The 25,678-nt window shown below is 43.3% G+C and overlaps 1 protein-coding gene across 3 annotated transcripts in view; it reads right to left on the reverse strand.

Annotated features, from left to right (window-relative positions):
- Positions 1-25,678, reverse strand: part of CFAP61 (cilia and flagella associated protein 61) — a 423,133-nt gene that overhangs the window by 384,126 nt on the left and 13,329 nt on the right. For all 3 annotated transcript variants that reach the window (XM_073672462.1, XM_073672463.1, XM_073672461.1), the window contains exons 4-7: positions 24,558-24,634; positions 21,384-21,451; positions 17,220-17,346; positions 3,606-3,738 (exon numbers count right to left, since the gene is read on the reverse strand). In XM_073672462.1, the coding sequence (XP_073528563.1) occupies positions 3,606-3,738; positions 17,220-17,346; positions 21,384-21,451; positions 24,558-24,634 (405 nt within the window). The remainder of the gene's footprint in view (positions 1-3,605; positions 3,739-17,219; positions 17,347-21,383; positions 21,452-24,557; positions 24,635-25,678) is intronic.

A 25,678-nucleotide genomic window follows, 5' to 3' on the forward strand; every position in this document is an offset into this window, starting at 1 on the left:
GATGACTTCAGTGTTTTAAAAAGCCACATGGTAGGCCTGTTCCTTTATCACAATTGTGAAGACAAAGGAGCTGTCTGAGGACATCAGAACTGCTATTATTAGCAAACACAAGGCCATCTCCAAAGACTTTAGTATCCCAGTTTCATCAGTGCACAATGTTATTAAGAAGTTTGCCAAGCATGGAACCATCAAAAACCTCACTGGACATGGGGGGAAAGAGGAAAATTGACAAGAGATGTCTTCGAACGTTGGTGCGAATGGCAGAAAAAACATCACGTCAAACATCCAAAGACCTGAAGGCCAACCTGGAACAGTCTGGAGTCATGGTTTCAACAGGTATCATACGTCGCATACTAAAATAAGCAGAGCCTTATGGGCGAAGGAGGAGGAAGAAACCATTGCTGAAGAAAAGACATGAAAAGTAAAGACTTATCTTTGCCAAAGAGTACCTTGACAAACCATATATCTTCTGGGAAAATGTTCTGTGGACAGATGAAACAAAAATAGAGCTTTTTGGCAATGCAAAGCAACAGTTTGCGCAATGAAGTTTATAAGGAAAAGAACACCTTACCAACAGTTAAGCATGGTGGAGTATTGTGAGGCAGTGAGGAGGATCATATGCGAGGGATGGTATGTATCCCCCAGGATGTGCATAGAGGCATATTGATCCCGCTGGAGTGCATTGCAATCACAGAAATAGCTGTGGTTGCAGTGCAAAATAAAAGTAAAGTTTGGACTTGGTCAAATTATTTGGCTAAGATGGATTTAAGAAAAACCGGCATGGGCTTTTATTTTGTGAGAGATCTACAGGCGGCAGTGGGGCGGATCACTCCCTCCAGCCAGGTCTTACAGATTCCATTTAAAAACCTGCAGCAAAGATTTGGGTGTGTCAGTGTTGTGATTGCTAGGAGCAGAGTAGGAAGCTCTGTGCACTGCAAGCCTGTGGGAAGCTGAACACAGGCCTGTGAAGGCAACATATCTGATGCACCCTAAGTGACATGGCGCGGAAGTCTCCCACGGCAACAGGTTTACACGGACTGTGAGGGTATCCCGGGTCCGGGTGTTGGAACCTCTGTGCTTCGGTGCAAGGAGGGACCAGAGGGGCGTAACTAAGTGCCTACTCGGACCGACCCAGGTCACACGGCGGCTTAGCCGACTCCGTGAACCAGGGAGGGACCGGGCACGTGAACCAGTTGCCACTCTGGGACCGACCTTGTGTGACAGCAGGTGACTCCCACGGGTCAGATGACAGGAGCTGACCGGTTCAGCGGCTGAGCACGGCAGGAAGGCTGGCGGGTGGTCCAGGTAGATAAGCAGGCAGGTACGGCTGATAGCCAGACAGGTGCTCCGGGTAGGCTGGCTGGCGGGCACGGCAAGTATCTGGCAGGTGCTCCAGGTAGGCAGGCTGACGGGAACGGCAGGTAACTGGCAGGTGCTCCAGGTAGGCAGGCTGGCGGGCACAGCAGGTTACTGGCAGGTGCTCCGGGTGGGCAGGCTGGCGGGCCTCCGGGTAGGCAGGCTGGTGGGTAAAGCAGGTAACTGGCAGGTGCTCCGGGTAGGCAGGCTGGCGGGCATGGCAGGTAACAGACAGGTGCTCTAGGTAGGCAGGCTGGCGGGCACGGCAGGTTGACAGACTGGCGGGCTGGACTGTTAGACAGACTGGCGGCTGGACTCTTAGACAGATTTGCGGGCAGGACTGACAGGCAGCGGGACCTGAGGGCTGAGGAAAGTGTTAGCACACAAAACAACAACCTTGCACAGGCACCTACATTTTATGAGGAGGTGCCTTATATAGGAGAAATCCTCCAGCCATTGGCCGGGGACTCTTTAGGACGGCGTGCGCGGCCCCTTTAAGAGGGAGCGAGAGCGCGCGCGCCCTAAGCACAGTGCCCGGGAAGCTGCACGCGGTGCGCGCCACAGCAGCAGCAGGGTAGCAGGAAGACGCCGGACCGGGACCGCGGCGGTGAAGGGAACGGCGTCTCTGCCCGGTAGGAAGCAGAGACACCGATGCTACAGTTTAAGTTGAACCCACCTTGGGTCACTGCCTAATTACCGCACAGTGTAAACACCGCCGCACTACAAGGATCCATAATGCTTTGCTGCGTCTGGTACTGGAGGCCTTGACCATATCACAAGAATCATGAAATCAGAGAATTATCAAGTGATTTTAGAGTGAAATGACCTTACCCAGTGTATGAAAACTTGGTTTGAGTCAAAAATCAAGGGTCCTCAAGCAAGACAATGACCCAAAGCACACATCCAAAGTACACAGGAATGGTAGAAAAAGATATGGACTGTTTTAAAATGGGCAGCAATGAGTCCTGACCTCAATACCTTTGAAAATCATTGGAGTGAGCTGAAATCTACCATTGGGAAAAAGAACCCTGCAAACATTCAAGAGCTTAAACTGCAGAGGAAGAGTGGGAGAAAAGTCCAGCTGAGAAGTGCAAGAAGCTTATAGATGGCTACAAGAAACATTTGGAGGCTGTCACCAATGCCAAAGGGTGTGCAACCAAGTATTAATTAGGGGGGCCTTTATTGCTGCACATGCTGTTTATTCTGTTTCTTCTTTGAAATTGCAACATGGAAGTTGAAAAACAATGTTTTATTGTTGTATTACTTTGGACCACTAATTAAAAAATCCTGAGGATGTAACTTTGGTACATTTCCATTTATTTCTGAAGATATTGTACAGTCTATGAAAAAAAATAAGGGGTGCCAATAATGGTGAGCAGCACTGTAGAAAGGCCAGGAAACTCCCCAGATCTCAATCTCATTGAGTTCTTTTGGTCAATTCTCCAAAAGCGGATCGACAAACAAAAACCCTAATGATAAACCTCAAGCCCTGATTAGACAAGAATGTTTTGTCATCAGTCAGGATTTGGCCTAAAGTAGGGCGAACTGCAGAAGTCTTGAAAGATAAGGGTCAACCCTATAAATATTGAGTCTTTGCATAACCTTGATGAATTTGCCAATAAAAGTTTAACGGGTAACGTCTCGCCTTGTGGAGAGTGACATACCGGCCCTGGAATGCCATTGTAAGGAGGCTTATTTGCTGTGCAATGCTCCTCTGGGAAATGTAACATGCAAATTGCATCTTCAAAGAGGAAGAAGACTTGAACTCTATAGTGACACCTGTTGGAAGCAGCAACAGGTGGGGCTATAGAGTTCAAGTCCTCTTCCTCTCTGAAGAGGAAATTTGCATATCAATAAAAGTTTAAAACCTTATGAAATGCTGATAATTAGACTAAAAGATCGAAAAACACTGAAGCAGCAAACTCTGTGGAATCTCAAATTTATGTCAATCTCCAAACTTTTGGCCAATTAGTTGGAAACCCCTTTTAAAACTGATTAACTCCTAGCATTCACTCAACCTTTGGGAAAAATACACATGCAGAAATGCACATGAACCATATAGTAGGGAATTGAGGAAATCATTCATCATATTAAAGACATATTGTAAAATATGTAGTATAGCGACTGGAGTAGGATATTGATAACTATTTGGTTGGATCGATGGCATATCTTCTTGTCTATGGCCAGCTTTGGACGCCATGCATCTAACCAGAATATGGATATAATCATGTAGAATAAAACACACAAACCTCACAAACAACAGCATGGTTGTGCTCATCTTGAGCCTTGATAAGTTCTGCCAGGAAATACTCTCCGTATGTGGCAGTCAGGGCATCATTGTGACGAAGAAAAATTGGTATCAGGTCGTCATGATCTTCTACCCTAAAAAAGCAAAATGGTAATGTTCAACATGCGAGGCTGCAGATCAGAGTACAGATTACACATTAGGGATCTTTATTACACCATATACATTTATTATTTAATTTACTTATATAGCGGAAACATATTCTGCGGCATTGTACAGAGATTTCCATCACTCACATCCATCACGGTCCCCATTGGGACTCACAATCTAAATTCCATATTGACCTATTAGTATGGTTTTTGGAATGTGGAAAGAAAACGGAATATCCAGAGGTAACCTACGCAAATATATAATGAGCATAAAAACTCCATGCAGAGGGTCTTTGGTCAGATTGGAAGGGTATGTTCACACGTTATGTATGTGCAGCCGACATTTCTGCTCCTTCATGGCAGGAAAAAGGCTGTTTAAAATGCGTGCGGTTTTGCCTAATTTTTTTTTCCTATTCACTGAAGTGGGCAAATAAAGTTGCAAAAATGCTGAAATAATTGACATGCTGCAGATTTGAAACTGCTTAAATTTGCAAGGAAAAAATAAGCAACAAGTGCATGAGATTTCAGAAATCTCATTGAGTTTGCTGGTATATTACAATTCTGTGTTTTTTTCTTTTTGCGGCAAAAACGCAACGTGTGAACAAGTCCAAACAGGCAAATTTGCTACAGTGATCCACTGTGAGGTAGTCTGTATTATGTATTAGCCAGTTATCTGGTATCTGTGTTTCTCTTTTGCTCAATGTTTTAAAGACAACATAGTATCACACCATACAAAGTATTGGTATAAAGGGGATCCATGGACCACTGAAGAAGACTCAAGAAATCCAATAAAATACAAAGATATAGTCAGAAAAAAGGAGGACCTTTTTACAAATTGATACCTATCTAATGTATAAATATTGTTGTAAAAATGGAGTTAGGAAATTATATTCCAAAATAATTTTATTATCCAAGATCAAATTATTTAAACCAAAAAAAAATCACTTTTATTTAACATTTCCAGATTCTGACTTACCAAGTCCATTTCTAAATGAAAAATATGTCATTAATATTTCTTATGAGACTTTTATTACACCCATTTGTATTGTCTTCCTTCTGTCACATTATATCACTAATATACCGGTATTTGCTTGGTTTCCTGGTACATAGCGCACTTAGGTTAACATTGATTATTAAAAGAGCTGCAGCGCCCCCATGTGGTTAAAACATTACAAAACATTTTCTGTTGCTCAAGTTTAAAACGCACTGCGGATAATGTGTCATCTGCAGAAGTCAGAGGCTGCACAAAGCGGAATGAGTGTCTGATTCCTGTTCTTCCTACAGTAACCATATATACGCCATACGTGTTTGCATGTTTTTCATGAGATGGAGAATATCAAAGGACTTAAGGTTTACTTTTCTACCCTTGCAGTGCAAATTTACATGCGGGCAGGCAAAACAGAAGCTGATATTCATTTAAGAGAAATGGTGTACAGGTCGTCATGATCTTCATCAATGTCAAAAACTAGATCTCCACTGAAAAGGCTTGAGATGGGGTAAGGTCCACTGGAGAGCCAGATGAAGCCAAGAACTCAGCCAAAGTACAGTTTAGTGCATTTATTCGAAATTATTGTCAATGACCGTGCTGGTACGTTTTACAAATCAACAGTAGTTTTATTTGTAATGTTTAACAGCTATACACTATTCATTTAAAAGCATTGATGAATTGCAAGTCCCAGCAGCCTCTATGTTCGGCCTTACTTTTATAGTGATTTCAAACCTTCTACTTGGCCAGGTCCCTTATTTATGTTCTTGAAGACATAAAATACTAATTGCAAGAAGGGTGTTCTGTATTCACACATAGGGGTCAAGCTGAAATGGGCCGAGACAGTCTCCAATGGGCTTTTTCTTCCCAGCAAATGAACACTCAACCAACTGAGAATGAGGAACGTCAGTGCATATTTGTCTCATGTATATCGGGGCCTTATGTGTAAATATACTGTACCCCAATATACTTGTAGGTCAGATTCATTAAAACTGCCGTTGTAAATCCCAGAATTAATGAAGGGGCATGGTGGATTAATGAAGGGGTGTGGAAGAGTAATGAAGGGGCATGGTGGGGTAATGAAGGGGTGTGGTGGGGTAATGAAGGGGCGTGGTGGGGTAATGAAGGGGTGTGGTGGGGTAATGAAGGGGCGTGGTGGGGTAATGAAGGGGTGTGGTGGGGTAATGAAGGGGTGTGGTGGAGTAATGAAGGGGTGTGGTGGGGTAATGAAGGGGTGTGGTGGGGTAATGAAGGGGTGTGGTGGGGTAATGAAGGGGTGTGGTGGAGTAATGAAGGGGTGTGGTGGGGTAATGAAGGGGTGTGGTGGGGTAATGAAGGGGTGTGGTGGAGTAATGAAGGGGTGTGGTGGAGTAATGAAGGGGTGTGGTGGGGTAATGAAGGGGTGTGGTGGGGTAATGAAGGGGTGTGGTGGAGTAATGAAGGGGTGTGGTGGGGTAATGAAGGGGTGTGGTGGGGTAATGAAGGGGCGTGGTGGGGTAATGAAGGGGTGTGGTGGGGTAATGAAGGGGTGTGGTGGAGTAATGAAGGGGTGTGGTGGGGTAATGAAGGAGCGTAGTGGAGTAATGGAGGGGTGTGGAGGAGTAATGGTGGGGCGTGGTGGAGTAATGGAGGGGCGTGGTGGAGTAATGAAGGGGTGTGGTGGGGTAATGAAGGGGCGTGGTGGGGTAATGAAGGGGTGTTGTGGAGTAATGAAGGGGTGTGGTGGGGTAATGAAGGGGCGTGGTGGGGTAATGAAGGAGCGTAGTGGAGTAATGGAGGGGTGTGGAGGAGTAATGGTGGGGCGTGGTGGAGTAATGGAGGGGCGTGGTGGAGTAATGAAGGGGTGTGGTGGAGTAATGAAGGGGTGTGGTGGGGTAATGAAGGGGCGTGGTGGGGTAATGAAGGAGCGTAGTGGAGTAATGGAGCGGTGTGGAGGAGTAATGGTGGGGCGTGGTGGAGTAATGGAGGGGCGTGGTGGAGTAATGAAGGGGCGTGGTGGAGTAATAAGGTGGTGGAGGAGTAATTAAGGGGCGTGGAGGAGTAATGTAGGGGCGTGGTGGAGTAATGAAGGGGCGTGGTGAAGTAATTAAGAGGCATGGAGGATTGATGAAGGGGCGTGGTGGAGTAATGAAGATGCTTGGTGGAGTAATGAAGGGGCGTGGTGGAGTAATCAAGGGGCGTGGTGGAGTAATGAAGGTGCGTGGTGGAGCAATGAAAGAGCGTGGAGGAGTAATGAAGGGGCGTGGTGGAGTAATTAAGAGGCGTGGAGGAGTAATGAATGGGAGTGGTGGGGTAATGAAGTGGCGTGGTGGGGCAATTAAGGGGTGTGGTGGGGTAATGAAGGGTCGTGGTGGGGTAATTAAGGGGCGTGGTGGAGTAATGAAGGGGCATGGTGGGGTAATGAAGGGGCATGGTGGGGTAATGCAGGGGCATGGTGGGGTAATGAAGGGGCATGGTGGGGTAATGAAGGGGCATGGTGGGGTAATGAAGGGGCATGGTGGGATAATGTATGGGCTTGGTGGAGTAATGAAGGGGAGTGGTAGAGTAATGAAAGGGTGTGGTGGAGTAATGAAGGGACGTGGTGGGGTAATGAAGGGACGTGGTGGGGTAATGAAGGGGCGTGGTGGAGTAATGAAGGGACATGGTGGGGTAATGAAGGGGCATGGTGGGGTAATGAAGGGGCATGGTGGGATAATGTATGGGCTTGGTGGAGTAATGAAGGGGCGTGGTAGAGTAATGAAAGGGTGTGGTGGAGTAATGAAGGGACGTGGTGGGGTAATGAAGGGGCGTGGTGGGGTAATGTATGGGCGTGGTGGAGTAATGAAGGGGCGTGGTGGAGTAATAAAGGTGCGTGGTGGGTAATGTATGGGCGTGGTGGAGTAATGAAGGCGCATGTTGGAGTAATGAAGGGGCGTTTTCAGCTTTTGGGTGGAGTTCTTCTTTAATACTTTTAAGTGATCCATGATGCTCACTATTTGCAATGATAAATAAAAAAAACTGTGCAGTAAAATATCAGGTACAGTGAACATAAGGCACAATATAAAAGCATAACAGTCTTTTTCCCATCCTGGGGCCTGCAGCAACCCCCCACTCCTGTCAGCTTCCTGCAGCAGAGACTCTGCTTCCTGGGACCCCGCTCCACCGCAGCTTCCCCCCGGTAAGCTACATTCGGATTTTAAGACTCACCCCTGACCACATATCAGTGACGCACCCTGCTCTGTTCGTCCGATTCCAGTCCCCAGATTGGAAGTAGCAGAGCCGGAATCAAAACAGAGGAACATATGACCCACAGAGAGCTGTCCTTACAGGAGCAGGGCAGGAAATAAAAGGATATTAGAAAAATGTTAGGAAGAGTTAGGACTAATGAAAGGGGGTAAAATTAGTAGTGGAAAATCTCTTTAATAATATCCTGAGTCCCCCCATGTACAGCTACACCATACTCAATATGATGGGCCCATAACTCCCCTATACACAGTATAATCCTCCACAGCTCCCCTATACATATTATGATGGGCCCACAGCTCCCCTATGCATATTATGATGGGCCCACAGCTCCCCTATACATAGTATGGTGGGCTCACAACTCCCCTATGCATATTATGATGGGCCCACAGCTCCTCTATGCTTATTATGATGGGCCTAGAGCTTCCCTATGCATAGTATGATGGGCCCAGAGCTCCCCTATGAATATTATGATGGGCCCACAGCTCCCCTATGCATATTATGATGATCCTACAGCTCCCCTATACATAGTATGATGGGCCCATAGCTCCCCTATACATATTATGATGGGCCCACAGCTCCCCTATGCATATTATGATGGGCCCACAGCTCAACTATGCATATCATGATGGGCCCACAGCTCCCCTATACATAGTATGTCGGGCCCACAGCTCCCCCAAAACAGAGTATAATGCACCTCACGGTAGTCCTCACACTGTATGATGGCCGCCAAATTGTATAATGGCCTTCACACTGTATGATGGCCCCCTCTGTAGTCCCCACAATTTATGAAGGCCCCCACAATAGTCCCCACTTTAACTCCCCTATACATATTATGATGGGCACACAGCTCAACTATACATAGTATGATGGGATCAAGCTCCCTTACACATAGTATGATGGCCCATAGCTCCCCTATACATATTATGATGGGCCCACAGCTCCCCTATGCATATTATGATGGGCCCACAGCTCCCCTATGCATATTATGATGGGCCCACAGCTCCCCTATACATAGTATGATGGGCCCATAGCTCCCCTATGCATATTATGATGGGCCCACAACTCCCCTATACATAGCATGATGGACCCATTGCTCCCCTATACATATATATATTTTTTTAATCAGATAAATTTTTATTAAACATAACAAAACTTGGAACAGATATTACATGACAATACTCGTTTTACAATATTACAGTAAGTCCCCCCCCTTCCCTTACCCCCCCCCCCATGGAGACCTTATCATTCTCTTTTTTTTTTATTTATCCCCCCCCTTCTTTCCTTTCCTTTTCTTCCCTACTTTACTCCTTTTCTTTCCTCCCCCTACTCCCTTTCCTTCTCTTCCCCTTTTCTTCTTTCCTTCTTCCCTCTCCACTCCGCCATGCAGTTTACCAAGAGTTTTTTTACTCTACAGTAGTATATATAGGTGTACTCTAATTAATCCTATCCAACCATGGCTGCCATAATTTATGGAAGTATTCCTGCTTATTTCTCTTGGTGTAAATACTTTTTTCAAGTAAAATTATATAGTTTGTTTAGGCAATGAATTCGCGTCTGGACTGGGGCTCCTCTCTAATACAATATTTTGCAATCAATTTTCAGGCAATAAACAATAATCTCGCAATTGCTATTTTGGTTATGTTGTCTGTTTTTATTTCCTCAACGTACCCTAATATACATGTCAGAGGGTCCCTAGGGGCATAAACCTATACACCATTCCAATACGGTTCAACACTACGATCCAAAAGGAGGACAATCTAGGACAATGCCAAAGCATATGCAGTATGTCTGCCTGAGATTGCGAGCACCTTGGGCAGTCGGAGTTAGACTTCAACCCTGCTTTAAATATCATCAGGGATTCTATACACCCTGTGGATCACATACAGCTGTGACATTCTCCCAGGCTCACTCATGGATAACTTGGGTATATATTCTAGAATAGACTCCCACCTATCGTCGTTATCTCTCCCAAGTCTGTCTCCTACTTCCTTCTAGCTTTGATAGCGTGTCCTCCGAGAAAGACGTGCAGTAGGTCTCTATACACTTCAGATATTGCCCCTTTCGTTCCTCTGTTTTTAAAGGGGTATTCCCATCTCCAAGATCATATCCCAATATGTAGTAGGTGTGATAATAATAATATTAGCAAATATCTTCAATTAGAAATGTAGTATAGTATTTCTGACTCGCCATCTCTCTTACCTCATGTGCAGGCATCGCAGGACCTTAGGTATCCAAGGTACGTCCACTGATAAAGTCACAGTTGCTGCTAGCTAGCTGCTAGTGGTCGTAACCATGGATACCTAAGGTCCTGCGATGCCTGCACATGAGGAAAGAGAGATAGCGAATCAAAAATACTATACTACATTTATAATTGAAGATATTTGCTAATATTATTATTATTACACCTACTACATATTGGGATGGGATCTTGGAGATGGGAATACCCCTTTAAGTATAAAATCTAACATCAGATCTATTTGTATTCCAATAGGCCCTCTTCTGCTTTGGGTCTGAAATGCGTGTTGAACCAGTCTATATTGAAAGAGGTTTAAATTTCATATGATTTAAGCTTCCCTCTGTAAATCAACTGATAGATCAGGTTAATACCCATTTCTTTCCACTCACCAAACCCCTTCATATTACTGAACTCCTGAAAATAGATGTTATCCCAGATAGGTGAAAACTTAGTGAAGTGAGTTATCCCCCTCATCTGCTTGATTTTCTGCCACATCTTAAGTATTAGATTTATGGTATGGTAATGTGATCTCTTGAAGATTCCCGCCTCCAGTCCCATACGTAATGGCGAAATCTTAATTAAGTGCTCCAAACTGACAGGTACCTGTCCCTTTTCCATAGTCTCCCCCCACCCCTTGAGGTGTTGCCTTTGTGCAGAAAGAAAGTATAACCAGGGATTAGGGAGCGTTAGGCCTCCCTCCTCTTTCCGTCTCTGCAGTGTTTCCTGTTTAAGTCTGGAACTCTTCTTACCCCACACTAATTCTCCAAATAGTGATTTTATCCTGCAGAACCTGCTCATTGGGATCCAGATGGGGGAATTATGCAGCACATATAACAGTTGCGGCATCACAATCATTTTGAGGAGGTTCACTCTGCCCACCACCAATAAATGTAACTTATTCCACGCTGTGATTTTAGTGCTCAGTCTTTGTAATAAAGGGCATATATTAAGCTCCTCAAATGTCGTCAATGCAAGAGCTATATGAATCCCTAAGTACTTAAATTGATGAACCACCTTTAATTTGGTGAATAGTTCCACCTCCCCGGTACAGTCACCCTTTCCATCTATCGGCAGAACACACGACTTATCCCAGTTAATGAGTAGTCCCGATATCGGTCCAAATCCCTCAATTAGTGACACTACATTTCTCAAGGCTTCCCCAGGATTTTCCAAAAATAGTAGAAGCTATCGTCTCCTCTGTTTTCCCATATACAAACCCTTCCAACTCCTGCGATCTTCTTATTTTGGCAGCTAATGGCTCCACAGCTAGGTCAAATAGCAGCGGGGACAACAGACACCCCTGTCTCGTACCTCTAAACAGAGGGAAGATTTCAGACAGTTAGTTATTCACTTTTAGGCTGTGTGCCCACGATGCGTTTTTCAAGCGGTTACACTGCGGAATTTCCGCAGCATAAACGCTTGGGAAAAGCTTGGGAAGCCTTCCCCCGTGGTCTCCAATGCAATTCCGCACTTTCAATGCCCATGCTGCGTATTTTTCCGCAGCGTTTATGCTGCGCTCAAAAATCCCCTGCATGTCCATTAAAGCGCTGCGTTTTCGCCGCCATTGACTTGCAATAGAACGCGCCAATTCCGCAAGACTGCATCTGTACTTGCGTAATTGGCGCGTTCTAATGTGCGGATGGTACCCGGGTGTGGAGGACAGTAGACTCTCCTCCACACCCAGGTACCATTAAAAGCTGTAAAAAATAGAATAAAATAAAAAATAAAGATTATATTCACCTTCCGACGGCCCCCGGACTCCTTCCCTGTGCTTGCCGACAGATCGCGCAGGACTGAAGTACCTGCGCTGACATCACAGTCATGTGACGGCAGGTCCTTCAGTACAGCGTACCGCGATCTGCCGGCAGCCAGCACAGGAGCGCAGCAAGACAGTGCGGGTCATCGGAAGGTAAGTATAGGTTTATTTTTTTATTTTTAACCATTCTCTCGGGTCACACTATATAAATCCATGCCGTTTGCATGGATTTATATAGTGTGACCTAGTTGTCAAGCACTTTCCAAGCAATTGATGCTAAAATCGCTTGGAAAGAGCTAGACACCCGCATGCGGACATGCAAGTGAAGAACGCTTCATTCCGCATGTCCCTGGCATGAAAAACGCATGTACAATCCGCATGTACAATCCGCATGCGTTTTTTTCTGCCAGGGAGATGCAGAAACACTCAGGAAAAAATCCTGAGCATTTCTGCATCGTGGGCACATAGCCTTATTCTGGCTGTTGGAGAGGAGTACAGCAATCTTACCCATGAGGTAAACACTGGCCCGAACCCAAAGCTACTCAGCACCGACCACGGATAGTTCCATTCCACACTGTCAAAAGCTTTATGTGCATCTAGAGATACCACCACTCTCTTACCCGCATTTTCAGCTGGGATTTGCATGTTTAAGTACAGCCTCCTTAAATTGACAGCAGTGGATTTATTTGGCATGAAGCCAGATTGGCCCGAGTGAACTACCTTGTCTATTACCCGGATTAGTCTGTTTGCCAAAGCCTTGGCCAGTATTTTGATATCTGCAGTCAAAAGTGATATTGGTCTATATGACTCTGGCAGCTGTGGATCTTTTTCAGCTTTGGAAATGACCACAACAATGGCCTCCCTCATAGATGCGGGTAACACTCCCCTCTGCAACGCTTCATCAAATACCCCTAACAATTTAGTTATTATTTCCTCATTGAGGTTTTCGTATACTTCAGCTGGGATGTCGTCTGCCCCCGGTGCCCTGCACCAAGCCATGGAAGCCAAAGCCTCTCCCAATTCCTCCGCTGAAAGTGGTTCATCTACCTGTTCTCTGTCTTTGTTGCTTAACTTAGGTAAGTGAGCCTCCCCTAGGAAAGCATCAATCTCCCCTTCCATCTGCTGCGACTGCGAGGAGTATAACTTCCTGTAAAATTCCCTAAAGACTTCCAAAATTTGCTCCCCCTGTGTAACTACACTGCCATTCTCTTGTTTTAATGCATATACATGTGCCGAGTCCCGCTGCGCAGAAGCCACCATTGAGAGCAGATGTCCTACTTTTTCACCCTCTGCATAGAAAGGTTATTTTTGAAATGCCCTCAACCTTTCTGCCTTATGCAAATGTAGTTTATTTATCTCTTCCTGAGCAGCCTTCATGCGGTTTTGCGTGTCCTGTGAATTCTGGTTACTCAGCACTCCCTCCGCTGCCCTCAATTCTTCCATTACCGCTATATCCTTGTTTCTGGATGTAGTCTTATTCCTTGATATGTCTCTAAACAAAATCCCCCTTAAATATGTATTCATAGTGTCCCAAAGACTAAAAAAATCAGCGACTTCATCACCAATCTTCCCCATGTCTAGGAGTTGCAGCCAAAAAGGATGAATCTTCCATCCCAACCCCGATTTACTCCCCTGGTCCTCAATTTGTAGTAGCACCACTAGCGGACTGTGGGCCGACACCACTCTTGCAAAATACTCCACCTCCTGTACCAAATTATCCATCCATTCATTTCCCAGGGCTACGTCTATATGGGACAAAGAGCCATATGTGGCCGAATAGGTGGAGTAGCAGTACTTTATCCACATTTTGTACCCACCATAGATCTGTCAAGGCTACTTCCTTTAAATAGTTACCAAACGCTGTCTCATTCCCCTCATTCCTCAACAAGGCATGTCTTCCCTTATCCCAGTGGTCATTGACAATATTGTTTACATCACCCACTATAAGCATAGGAACCCCTACCCATCTACCCGATATTTCTAGAATTTCCTGCATCTTTTTCCCCCGAGTATGGCGGAGGGATGCATAATATTCTATTGAAAATCTTACACACTACAAATACATGTTGACCATCTTTGTCTATCGATACCTCTAACCTCTACCTCTACAAACGGAGTGCTTGAGTGTACCAGTATTGACACCCCTCTAGCGTCGGCTGAGAGTGTTGAGTGATACGCCTTCCTTACCCATCTCTTCTGTAGCACAGCTATTTTTTCACTAATCAGGTGTGTTTCCTGAAGGCATATCACCGAGGGCCTCTGTTGCATAATATATTGCAGTATTGCTATTCGTCTTGTGTTGTTAGATAGGCCTCTAACATTCCAGCTCAAAATTTTAACTCTTCCTACCATCATAGTCAGGGATATCAGTATTTCCCCCCCCCCCCCCCATTGGTCTCCATTCCCCCCAGTTCCCTCCCTTCTCTAACACCCACATTGGTCTCCATCCACCCCAGCCCCCCGATTCCCCATTTTAAAAACTCAACTTAAACTACCCCTCGAACTTCCCCAACCCTTTCCCCACAGGAACTTTATCAACCTTTTGTTTTAATACCTATACCACACTCTCTATACGAGAAAGGAGAACGCCTTTCCACAACCTAGCAATTACTAGGGGTCTTCACTACTCTTCTAGTTAACTCTCCAACCCTTCGTCTCTCCCGCCCACCGATGACAGAATAAAATGCCTGTTGCGCCGCCGAACACAACCATTATAAACATTTTCGTTCCGCAGTACCAAAGGACAATTATCCTATAGCCATTCAAATTTTACAATCTTAATAACAATTAACCCTCGAACAACCAGAGCCGTCTTCAACAGGCCCCATCTGCTCTGATACGTTGCCATTCTAATCCAGCCAAACTCTCTCCTCCTCAGGGGTTTGAAAATAGTGTACCCCTCCCAGAGCCACCACCCTTAATTTGGCCGGATATAGCATTGAGTAAACCAAACCCAGTCCCCGTAGTCTCCTCTTGACCTCTCCGAATTTCATTCTGAGCTTTTGAACTGCCGCGGAATGGTCCGGGTATATAGATATCCGGTTGCTATCAATAGTTAAGTCTACCATGTCTCTGGCCCTTCTTAGTAGGAGATCGCGGTCCCGGTAGTTTAGGATTTTTGCCAGGATAGATCTCGGGGCCGACCCTGGGGGTAAGGGTCTTGATGGTACTTGATGAGCCCTCTCCACTGCAAACAATTTTGTAAGGCTGTCTCCTCCCACTTTGGTTTTCAGCCATGATTCGATATAGTCTGTGGGGTTGTTCCCTTCTACCTTTTCAGGCACTCCAATTATTCTTAGATTGTTCCTACCGGAACGGTTTTCAAGATCGTCTGTTTTAAATTCCAGCTCCGAAATGCACTGGACATATTTTTTCTTTTTAACAGTTCAGCAATCTGATCTTCAGCACTGCCTACACGCTCCTCCACTGCCTCCGTCCTCCCCTCAGCTTTCTGCATGGCAGTACGGAAATTATCCATTTCACCTTTTAAGCCATCAACCTGAGGGGCAGGGCTGTGAGTGCAGATTTGCAAAATGTCACTACTGAGAATACATCCTTCACTGTTGGTTCATTCACAGCTGCTTCACATGAGTCTACAGGCTGCTCACTGTGTGCAGGGGCTTGTGAGGTTGCTGCAGTGGGGGATGAGTCACACTTATCCTGTGAATTATCAGCATGCGGCTGAGTAATGGGGCTGTACTGTGCCTGGGACTGCTCTCTGTTCAACTACCCTGCGTCTTCTACACCTCCATCCTCTTCACCTCCTGCTTCCTGGTGCTGCCTCTCTGCTCCCTCCACTCTGGCAAACCTCTCCAGCTTGGAGATCACCTCCATCTTCCTCCTGTATGCAGCACTTGCCTTGGCCGCCTCCTCCTCTGCTGATCCAGCTCCATCTTGGGTCCGGGTACTCCCCTCTGTCCCCAGCTCTTTCTGCATCGTGCGAGTAATCTGGATCTCGGATGTAGCCTCCAGCGGGTTTCTCAAGCTCACCTCTCGGGAACCAGAGCAGCTATCTCAGGCGTTCGGCGGTGCCTTAATTCAGCCCTGTATTCGGTATGTGCAGCGGGAGAGCTACAACACATGTCCTCTCACATGCCCTGCTAGGCCACGCCCCCCTATACATATTATGATGGGCCCACAGCTCCCCTATGCATATTATGATGGGCTCACAGCTCCCCTATGAATATTATGATGGGCCCACAGCTCCCCCAAAACAGAGTATAATGCCCCTCACAGTAGTCCTCACACTTTATGATGGCCCCCAAATTGTATAATGGCCCTCACACTGTATGATGGCCCCCCTCTGTAGCCCCCACACTTTATGATGGCCCCCACATTAGTCCCCACTTTAAGGACCCCAACATGAGCTCCCATACTGTATGAGGGCCCCCACAATAGTCCCCACACTATATGATGGCTCCCACATTAGTCCCCAAGTTGTATATTGGGCCCCCATACTGTATGAGGGTCCCCCATAATAGTCCCTACAATATAAATTGGTCCCTAAATAAGCCCTCATACTATATAATGGCCCACATTACCCCATAGTAGCCCTTAAAATATATGAGAGCCCCCCCTCCCCACTGAATGAGGGTCTCCCTCAAAGTATTATGCCCCCACAGTCACGCAAAAAAGGTTTTAAAATAAAAAACGTCATATACTCACCTAATCCAGGATCTTGATGGGTCTACCAAGCAGACCAATGTGTTGATGTCCCAGCTTTAGCTCAGCCACGGCAGGATGATGAAATGGCCGAGAAGCCAGCGCACTCACAGGGCGTCAAAATCCAGACGTAGAGAATAACCTCACCGCGCCATGACTCTGACCTATCTGCCTCGCCCATTTCACCATTCTACTGTGGCTGAAAGCGGTAACGAAGGGAGATCGTCTCTCCCTGCTCTACCGCAGAGCTTAACTGTATCGGTGTGCTGTGCACGCATCCTTTGCCCCCCGTCCCCGGCAGCTATGCTACCGTCTGGATGGTTTCTTGACCTTACCCTGGTGATGCTCCTGCTTATATATATATCTATGGATAGATAGATAGATAGATAGATAGACATACATGTACAGTATATGCAAGGCAGTGGCTTGCAACTGTTCACATTTGCTTCATTCTGTTAGGGGGTGCTGGTCAAATTTTTTTCCAATAAAACACTGCAGCACAAAATATAAAGAAATTCCAAAGTCTGCAAATAAGGCAATAAACAAAAATAAAGTATTTTTCTTGTAAAAACAGCGTGTTCTGTAATACTGCATGATAATGATACCTGGCTTTCCGCACGTGAAGTTGGGGACAGTGCATGTATCTGTGACAAACATACACTGAGAACCTCTCAGGAAGCTTTGATCCTGGAACGCTCCTGACTGGTTCGAAGACAGAAGCCAAGGCAGGAGCTGGAAAGATTGAAAATACAAATATGTACGAAAATGTATTGTGATTAATCAAAACACAAGCTTTGGCTTTATAACTGTAGGGATTTTCAAACAACCAGCAACTTGCATTCATCATAAAATAATAATCCTGGAGCACTTTTTCTGAGACCTGAACATTTTTAGAACTATCCTCTATCATTCCTGCTGAACAAGGAGCCTGGTAACATCACAAATTCTGCATACATTTTCAGTGGTTATTAAAGAAGAAACGCACAAATACCAAAGAAAACCACTCCAGCACTGTTATTTCAAGGGCAATACAAGTATACACTAAAATAGACACATTATGAGGGGTCACAGTACCTTTTTAATACCTTAAAGGGGTTGTCCAATTTTGGGGACAATTTTTTTTCTTTTCTTAAATGCATGTATTTGGAGCTAAAAATCATTGCAAAAAAAGTTACAAACTCCCCATCAGACGGTAATAACAGCTGACTGCCAGATTCACAGTTATTTTTTTCTATGGCCAGGAGGGGGAATGAGTTGTCTCTATCAATCAAACCATTTTCAGTTCATAAAATGTACTGTGAAATAAAGAACAAGTTATCCTCTTTGATGTTTTAAAATATATATTTTTTTAATTTATTTTTTAAGGATATTTTCTGTGCAGAAAACATAATGTGATCACTTTATTGTACAGGTCATTCGAAAAGCAGCAATGATACTTATCTAGCATTAAAAAAAAGAAAGAAAAATAAATGACTTTTACTATGCAAAAAATGTACATTTTGATTTTTTTTCCACTAGCATTTTTGCTCTTTTGTATTGGATTAAAAACATTGCATGAAAATCTACAAGTCAAGCTACATAAAGTCGTACTGCATGTGCGAGTCCAGTCTCATCACAAAGTACAGCAAAAAAGCTCCAAAACTGCTACTCATGTCACATAGGCAATTGCAGTTTTTGTCGACATTGATATCCAATGTCACATCTAGAGAATGCTGTATTTCGGAAAGACCAAGTAACGTATTGTGGGTAGACAACTTAAAGGAGTCCGGTCTAAAACTACTAGTCTGCAGTCATTCTACAGTGGGTACGGAAAGTATTCAGACCCCTTTAAATTTTTCACTCTTTGTTTCATTGCTGCCATTTGGTAAATTCTAAAAAGTTTATTTTTTTTCTCATTAATGTACACTCTGCACCCCATCTTGACTCAAAACAAGGAAAAATTTAGAAATTTTTGCAAATTTATTAAAAAAGAAAAACTGAAATATCACATGGTCATAAGTATTCAGACCCTTTGCTCAGTATTGAGTAGAAGCACCCTTTTGAGCTAGTACAGCCATGAGTCTTCTTGGGAATGATGCAACAAGTTTTTCACACCCGGATTTGGGGATCCTCTGCCATTCTTCCTTGCAGATCCTCTTCAGTTCTGTCAGGTTGGATAGTGAACGTTGGTGGGCAGCCATTTTTAGGTCTCTCCAGAGATGCTCAATTGGGTTTAGGGTCGGGGCTCTGGCTGGGCCAGTCAAGAATGGTCACAGAGTTGTTCTGAAGCCACTCCTTTGTTGTTTTATCTGTCTGCTTAGGGTCATTGTCTTGTTGGAAGGTGAACCTTTGGCCAAGTCTGAGGTCCAGAGCACTCTGGAAGAGGTTTTCATCCAGGATATCTCTGTACTTGGATGCACTCATGTTTCCTTCAATTGCAACCAGTCGTCCTGTCCCTGCAGCTGAAAAACACCCCCATAGCATGATGCTGCCACCACCATGTTTCACTGTTGGGATTGTATTGGGCAGGTGATGAGCAGTGCCTGGTTTTCTCCACACATACCACTTAGAATTATCACCAAAAAGTTCTATCTTCGTCTCATCAGACCAGAGAATCTTATTTATCATAGTCTGGGAGTCCTTCATGTGTTTTTGAGCAAACTATGCTTTCATAAGTCTTGTACTGAGGAGAGGCTTCCGTCGGGCCACTCTGCCACAAAGGCCCAACTGGTGGAGGGCAAAAGTGATAGTTGACTTTGTGGAACTTTCTCCCATCTCCTTACAGCATCTCTGTAGATCAGCCACAGTGATCTTGGGGTTCTTCTTTACCTGTCTCACCAAGGCTCTTCTCCCACGATTGCTCAGTTTGACTGGACGGCCAGGTCTAGGAAGACTTCTGGTGGTCCCAAACTTCTTCAATTTAAGGATTATGGAGGCCACTGTGCTCTTAGGAACCTTGAGTAATGCAGAAATTACTAACCTTGGCCAGATCTGTGCCTTGCCACAATTCTGTCTCTGAGCTCCCTGGGCAGTTCCTTTGAGCTCCTATCAGTTTAATTAAACACAGCTGGACTCCAATGACGGAGTAGAACCATCTCAAGGAGGATCACAAGGAAATTGACAGCATGTGACTTAAATATGAGTGTCTGAGCAAAGGGTCTGAATACTTATGACCATGTGATATTTCAGTTTTTCTTTTTTAATAAATTTGCAAAAATTTCTACATTTATGTTTTTTCAGTCAAGATGGGGTGCAGAGTGTACCTTAATGAGAAAAAAAATGAACTTTTTAGAATTTACCAAATGGCTGCAATGGAACAAAGAGTGAAAAATTTAAAGGGGGTCTGAATACTTTCCGTACCCACTGTACGCGACTGAAGAGAATTCTCCGGTGACTGCAAACTAGTAGCTTTAGAAAGGACAACCTCTTTAATATTCTCTTTCCCTATATGTTTGCCTCAAAACAAATAATAGGTGAAAAACATCTAAAAATGACAGGTAAACTGGACATCGATGCAGATATCCAGCCTTACATATCAGTGAGTGAACTGTTGCCTTTCCTTTCTTTACACAGAAAATTCCAGAAATATATTAAGATAAGGAAGTTAATTTTCCACATAAAATATGTAAATGCGCATGTCATCTGGAGTTAAAAAGTTACACTTACATGTATCTCATACTATCCTTATTGAAAAATTGAAAGTATGGCAATGAGAAATCTACGGTTAGGTGGATTCATAACTGCCTCATTGGTCGTACTCAAAGAGTGATAATAAATGGTTGCACATCCAATTGGAAGAGTGTTTCAAGTGGGGTACCACAAGGCTCTGTCCTGGCCCCAGTGTTGTTCAGCATTTTTATAACTGATCTAGATAAGGGAACTAAAGGTAAACTAATAAAATTTGCAGATAATACAAAGCTAGGAGGGATAGCTAATACTAGAGTAGCCAGAGAAAGGATTCAGAAGGATCTAGATAAGCTTGAACAATGGGCAGCGACTAATACAATGATATTTAACAGGGAGAAATGAAATATTCTACATCTGGGCAAAAAAACGAAAATGACATCTACAGAATGGGAGGAATAGAACTAAGCAACAGCACGTGTGAAAAGGACTTGGGTATGCTAATAGATCACAGACTACACATTAGTCAACAGTGTGATGCAGCAGCAAAAAAGGCAAACACCGTTCTGGGATGTATTAAGATAAGTATAGAGTCTAGATCACACAAAGTAATTAACCCCCCTCTACTCCTCCTTGGTCAGTCCTCATCTGGAATACTATGTACAGTTCTGGGCACCACATTTTAAAACAGACATTGAAAAACTGGGGCAAGTTCAGGGAAGAGCTACCAGGATGGTGACCGGACTGCACACTGTGTCCTAAGAGGAACGGTTAAAGGAGCTGGGAATGTTTAGTTTGCAAAAAAGAAGAGGAGAGGAGACTTAATAGCTGTCTACAAGTATCTGTGTAGAGGGATCATCCTTATTCTCATTTGCACATGGAAACATGAAAAGCAATGAATGAAACTGAATGGGAGAAGATACAGATTAGATATTAGAAAAATCTTTTTGACAGTGAGGGTGATCAATGAGTGGAACAGGCTGCCACGAGAGGTGGTGAGTTCTCCTTCAATGGAAGTCTTCAAACAGAGGCTGGACAGACATCTGTCTGAGATGGTTTAGTGAATCCTGCATTGAGCGGGGGGTTGGACACGATGACCCTGGAGGTCCCTTCCAACTCTAACATTCTAGGATTCTAGGATTAATAAAATAAAGGTTCAAACTTACTCAAAGTAACTTTGTTTGGAGTGACGAGACATACAAAATGTAGATCTACGACAGCAGTAAACACGGCTCTGTAAAAAAGACAAAGTAAGAAAGTATGAGCTATAAATAAAAAATAATGTAACTAGAAGGTTTATGTACATTACAGGACCATGTTCAGGAGTTCCTAGCAGCTCTTTGCTGCAATACCTCTGTATTGCGGTATTTGTACTGGAGAAAAATACTATGCATATTGTACAATATCCGATGTAGCATGGCATTACATTAGTTTCTGACAGATTTGTGCAGAATCCAACAGCAAAATAAAAAACACTGCATACCTCCATATGAAATTAGAGGCATATGGAGGTACAGTAATGGAAAAAAAAGGAAAAACACTATAGAGCCCATAGGAAAGGTGAACAGTATTCACACTGACATGTGCAACAATTGGTCTCAAAAAAGATTAATAATTGAGAAGGACCTATTGGAGGTCGATGTGCAAGTCTTCATGCTAATAAAGTTAGTCTAATGGACTCTGTAATGCTGCAGCTTGTGCTTTTCTGATCATGACAGTTTACAGAACAAAGACTTTGGCTTCAGTGAACCCTTTGTTAATACTGCAGATTGTGAAAGTGTTGCCGACATTGTGGGTACCGCCATGGGTCCAAAAGAGACCCGTAATTTTAAATTTAAAGTCTATTTTGCTTTTTTTTTCTAAACATTGTTTACAAACAAGTGTCTATAAACCACCTACATACCAATATATAATAAAAGATATGATGCTCATGATGCAATAGTAAAGTGAAAAGTGATCACTGGTCTAATATCTGCATAGGTCCAGGTGGGGAATAATACACTGTATCAAGATTTGTTTAAAGTGGCATAAGTATAATCATGACATGAATTCTGCAATCCCGGCAATCAGCTCATTGTCACTGCACAATTTACAGCAATCATCAGATATCTGATACTCTAATGCTGAATAAGTAGTACAGTACTAGTATTGCGGCAAGGTTTTGTTCAGTTTTTGCATTAGTATGGGTTCCAATGACCTAAATCACGGCAATGCATGAGTTAACCTTAAATGGTTGCTCCAATGTCATTAGTAAGTACATGCCATTTATATAAGAATGGTATTGACAATGCTCACTTTTTCCAAGAAAACCTTAACAATAAAATGTGGTTTAATAAATGATAGGAAGAAGTGCTCTAAATGTGATGCAAAAGCAAACATTGCACCAGATGTTCCTCTCTCAGAGGCCTCGCAATATGCAGGAGCAGAACAATGTATCCTGTTAAGTGTATACACGTGGAGATGACATAAAGGTGAATTATGAGGCCGTGCTGAGAATCATAAGACAGTGACGAGGCTGGAGTCCTCTGATACAACGCAGAGTTATTCCTCCTGTCTATACACAGACAGCGCATGTTTCCAATAATTATTATTGGAAGAATTGGATATCCACCATGACTAAACAGCACAGAATATCATTTAACATGGTGATTGAGGATGAAATGACTAGAAAATAAAAAGGAGGCCGAACAATGCAACTTATAATAAGAGGGTGCGCTATAGACATTAGATGATTCTGCTTTGCTGCACGGCTTTCCAATGACTGAATATTTTTAATTATGCTTAAAGGGGTTGTTCCACAAACAAAGTACATTTTAATTAAGAAATCATAAAATAAAAATAATCTCCACAATTGGATGTGTTAATAAAAAAATGTTCCTGTTCCGAGATAATCTTATAAATGGGTCCCTGCTGTGTACTGTGTAATGGCTGTGAAAGCATTACACGGCTGATGACTCCGGACAGTGGCATGCTCAGTACCATTGTGCTATCAACTAGGGGTTTATTACGGAAATCGTTTGCCCTCATGTCCCAATAACATAAGTAGAGCTGAGACTGGGCACAAGAGATCAGATGTCCATAACTGTATAAAAGACCCAACCTCATACAAATGCATGAGGGAGGTGAGCAGCTAGATGCTGTATAGAAATCAATGGACTGGAGAAAGGTGGATAGGATATTAGGCTTTAACCTCTCTAGGAATGTAACTACCGAACACAGTTAGCCAACGTCTGGGCAGGCACTGGTGTCCCAGACTCCATTGCAACTAGCTGTACACCATGAAAGATAAAAGCAGTTGAATGACAGCAAAATAGAAAAAAGGAAGTCAATAGTAAACCTGCTTACTTTTCATGCTATCTAACTAATTAAAGCAATTTAATAACTTCAGAATACCACTTTAAGAGACTCTAGCACCAGTTGAATAGCGACTTTAACGCCCGATCATGGCATCAATCAGAAGCATACAACAAATGTTTACAGCCAACACTACTTTTAGCACATGTGCTGTGTCCGCAATCAGCCAGGAAAATAAATAAGGCAATTTATTAGCTTAGGGGGAACATAAATGTTAGATAGAGGTGCTGTTTAGGGGTTTGATGGCACCTGATGAAGATTAACAAGAGCTATGAAATCTCTTCATCCTACAATGGAAACTACAGGGCAAAGCAAAATATTTTTTTCTATGGGCAGCATGGTGGATTTACCTTAAAGGAAATCTGTAACCAAGTTTTTGCTACCTTATCTGAGAGAAGCATAATGGAGTAAAAGAGACCCTGATTCCAACGATGTATCACTTAGTTTACTGGGTTCAGCAGTTGTGATACAATCAGAGGTTTTAGATGTACCATGCAGCAGTGTTCAGAAAGCTAACCCAGCCCACACCCCTGATTAGCAGCTTTTTGCATACATTGTATATTACTAATCAGTGCTGGGGGCGGGCTTGGACCATGATGCATGTGAGCTGTAGTCCTGGAGTGTTAATCTCCTGCTGATAAAACACTAATTGTATTGAAACAACATCACAGAGCCTAATAAGTGATACATCGCTGAAATCAGTGTCTGAGCCCCTACATCATGCTGCCCTGAAAATTAAATAGCAAAAACCTGCTGACAGATTCCCTTTAAACATATTTGCCATAGGAATTGATGGAAACGCCATGCACAAGTGTACCCACTGCTCCACACAATGCAATAAGTACAGCAGCAGCAGAAATCTGCAAATGAATGTTAAGGTGTCCCTATATCCTAATAGATGTGGATGAGGCATCACTGTATAAAATAGGAGCATTGCTACACCTAATAACATGATGTCTCATGAAGTCATAAATCACTCGGCTCACCTTATAATCTCTTTGATGCTCTGTACAGAAAATTCATCTTCTGACATAAACAGATGTAAAAATAAGGTGTTCAATGGCTGAAATATAGAAACCCATTATCACAAATAAGAGAGTGGCTGACCTATATGGCACGTGCTTTATAAACCTGGCAAAATTTTGCAAAATATTGCTATTTACACTACTTTTGCCACGCTGGAAAAAGAGGTGTCAAATATAATCCCTTCATGACCTTGTGATTTTCCGTTTTTTTCCTCCCCTTCTTCCAAGAGCCATAACTTTTTTATCTTTCTGTCAATATAGCCACATGAGGGCTTTTTTGGGAGGGGGGACAAGTTGTACTTTTGAATGACACCATTGATTTTTCCATATAGTGTATTGAAAACATGGGAAAACAATTCAAAGTGCAGTGAAATTGCAAAAAAAGTGCAATTCCACAATTGTTTTTTGGATTTTTTATTTACCATGTTCACTAAATCGTAAAACTGACCTGGCAATATGGTTCCCTAGGTCAGTTCGAGTACGCAGATACCAAACATCTATAGGTTTGTTTTTATTTAAATTCTGAAAAAAAATTCTGAAATTTGAAAGAAAAAAAACATTTTTTACACTCCGCCATTTTTTTTTAAACCCCTAGCGTTTTTATTTTTCGGAATCTGGGGCTATGTGAGGGTTTATTATTTGCACCCTGAGCTGACGTTTCTATTGATACCATTTTGGGGTAGATATGATGTTTTGATTGCCTCCTATTACAATTTATTGCAGTGTTACTGCAGCCAAAAAAAACCCCATAAATCTGTGGTTTTGATTTTTTTTCTCGTTACGCCGTTTACCGATCGGGTTAATATATTTTATATTTTGATAGATCGAACATTTCTGAAAGCAGCGATACCAAATAAGTGTATTTTTTGAATAGTTTTATTTTTAGTGGGGCAAAAGGGGGGTGATTTGAACTTTTGTGGTTTTTTTTATTTTTGTTTCATATTTTTAAAACTTTTTTTTTTCGTTTTTTACTTGCTTCAATAATCCCCTTAGGAGACTTAAAGCTGCAATCGTCTGATCGCCTGTGCTATACCTATGTATAGCACTGCTATGTATAGTAAAGATCACAATCTCCTATGAAC

This window comes from Phyllobates terribilis, unplaced genomic scaffold (genome assembly GCF_046119375.1).
Source record: "Phyllobates terribilis strain yellow unplaced genomic scaffold, ASM4611937v1 Scaffold_3__8_contigs__length_932513732, whole genome shotgun sequence".
In the NCBI taxonomy this organism is placed as follows: Eukaryota; Metazoa; Chordata; class Amphibia; order Anura; family Dendrobatidae; genus Phyllobates; species Phyllobates terribilis.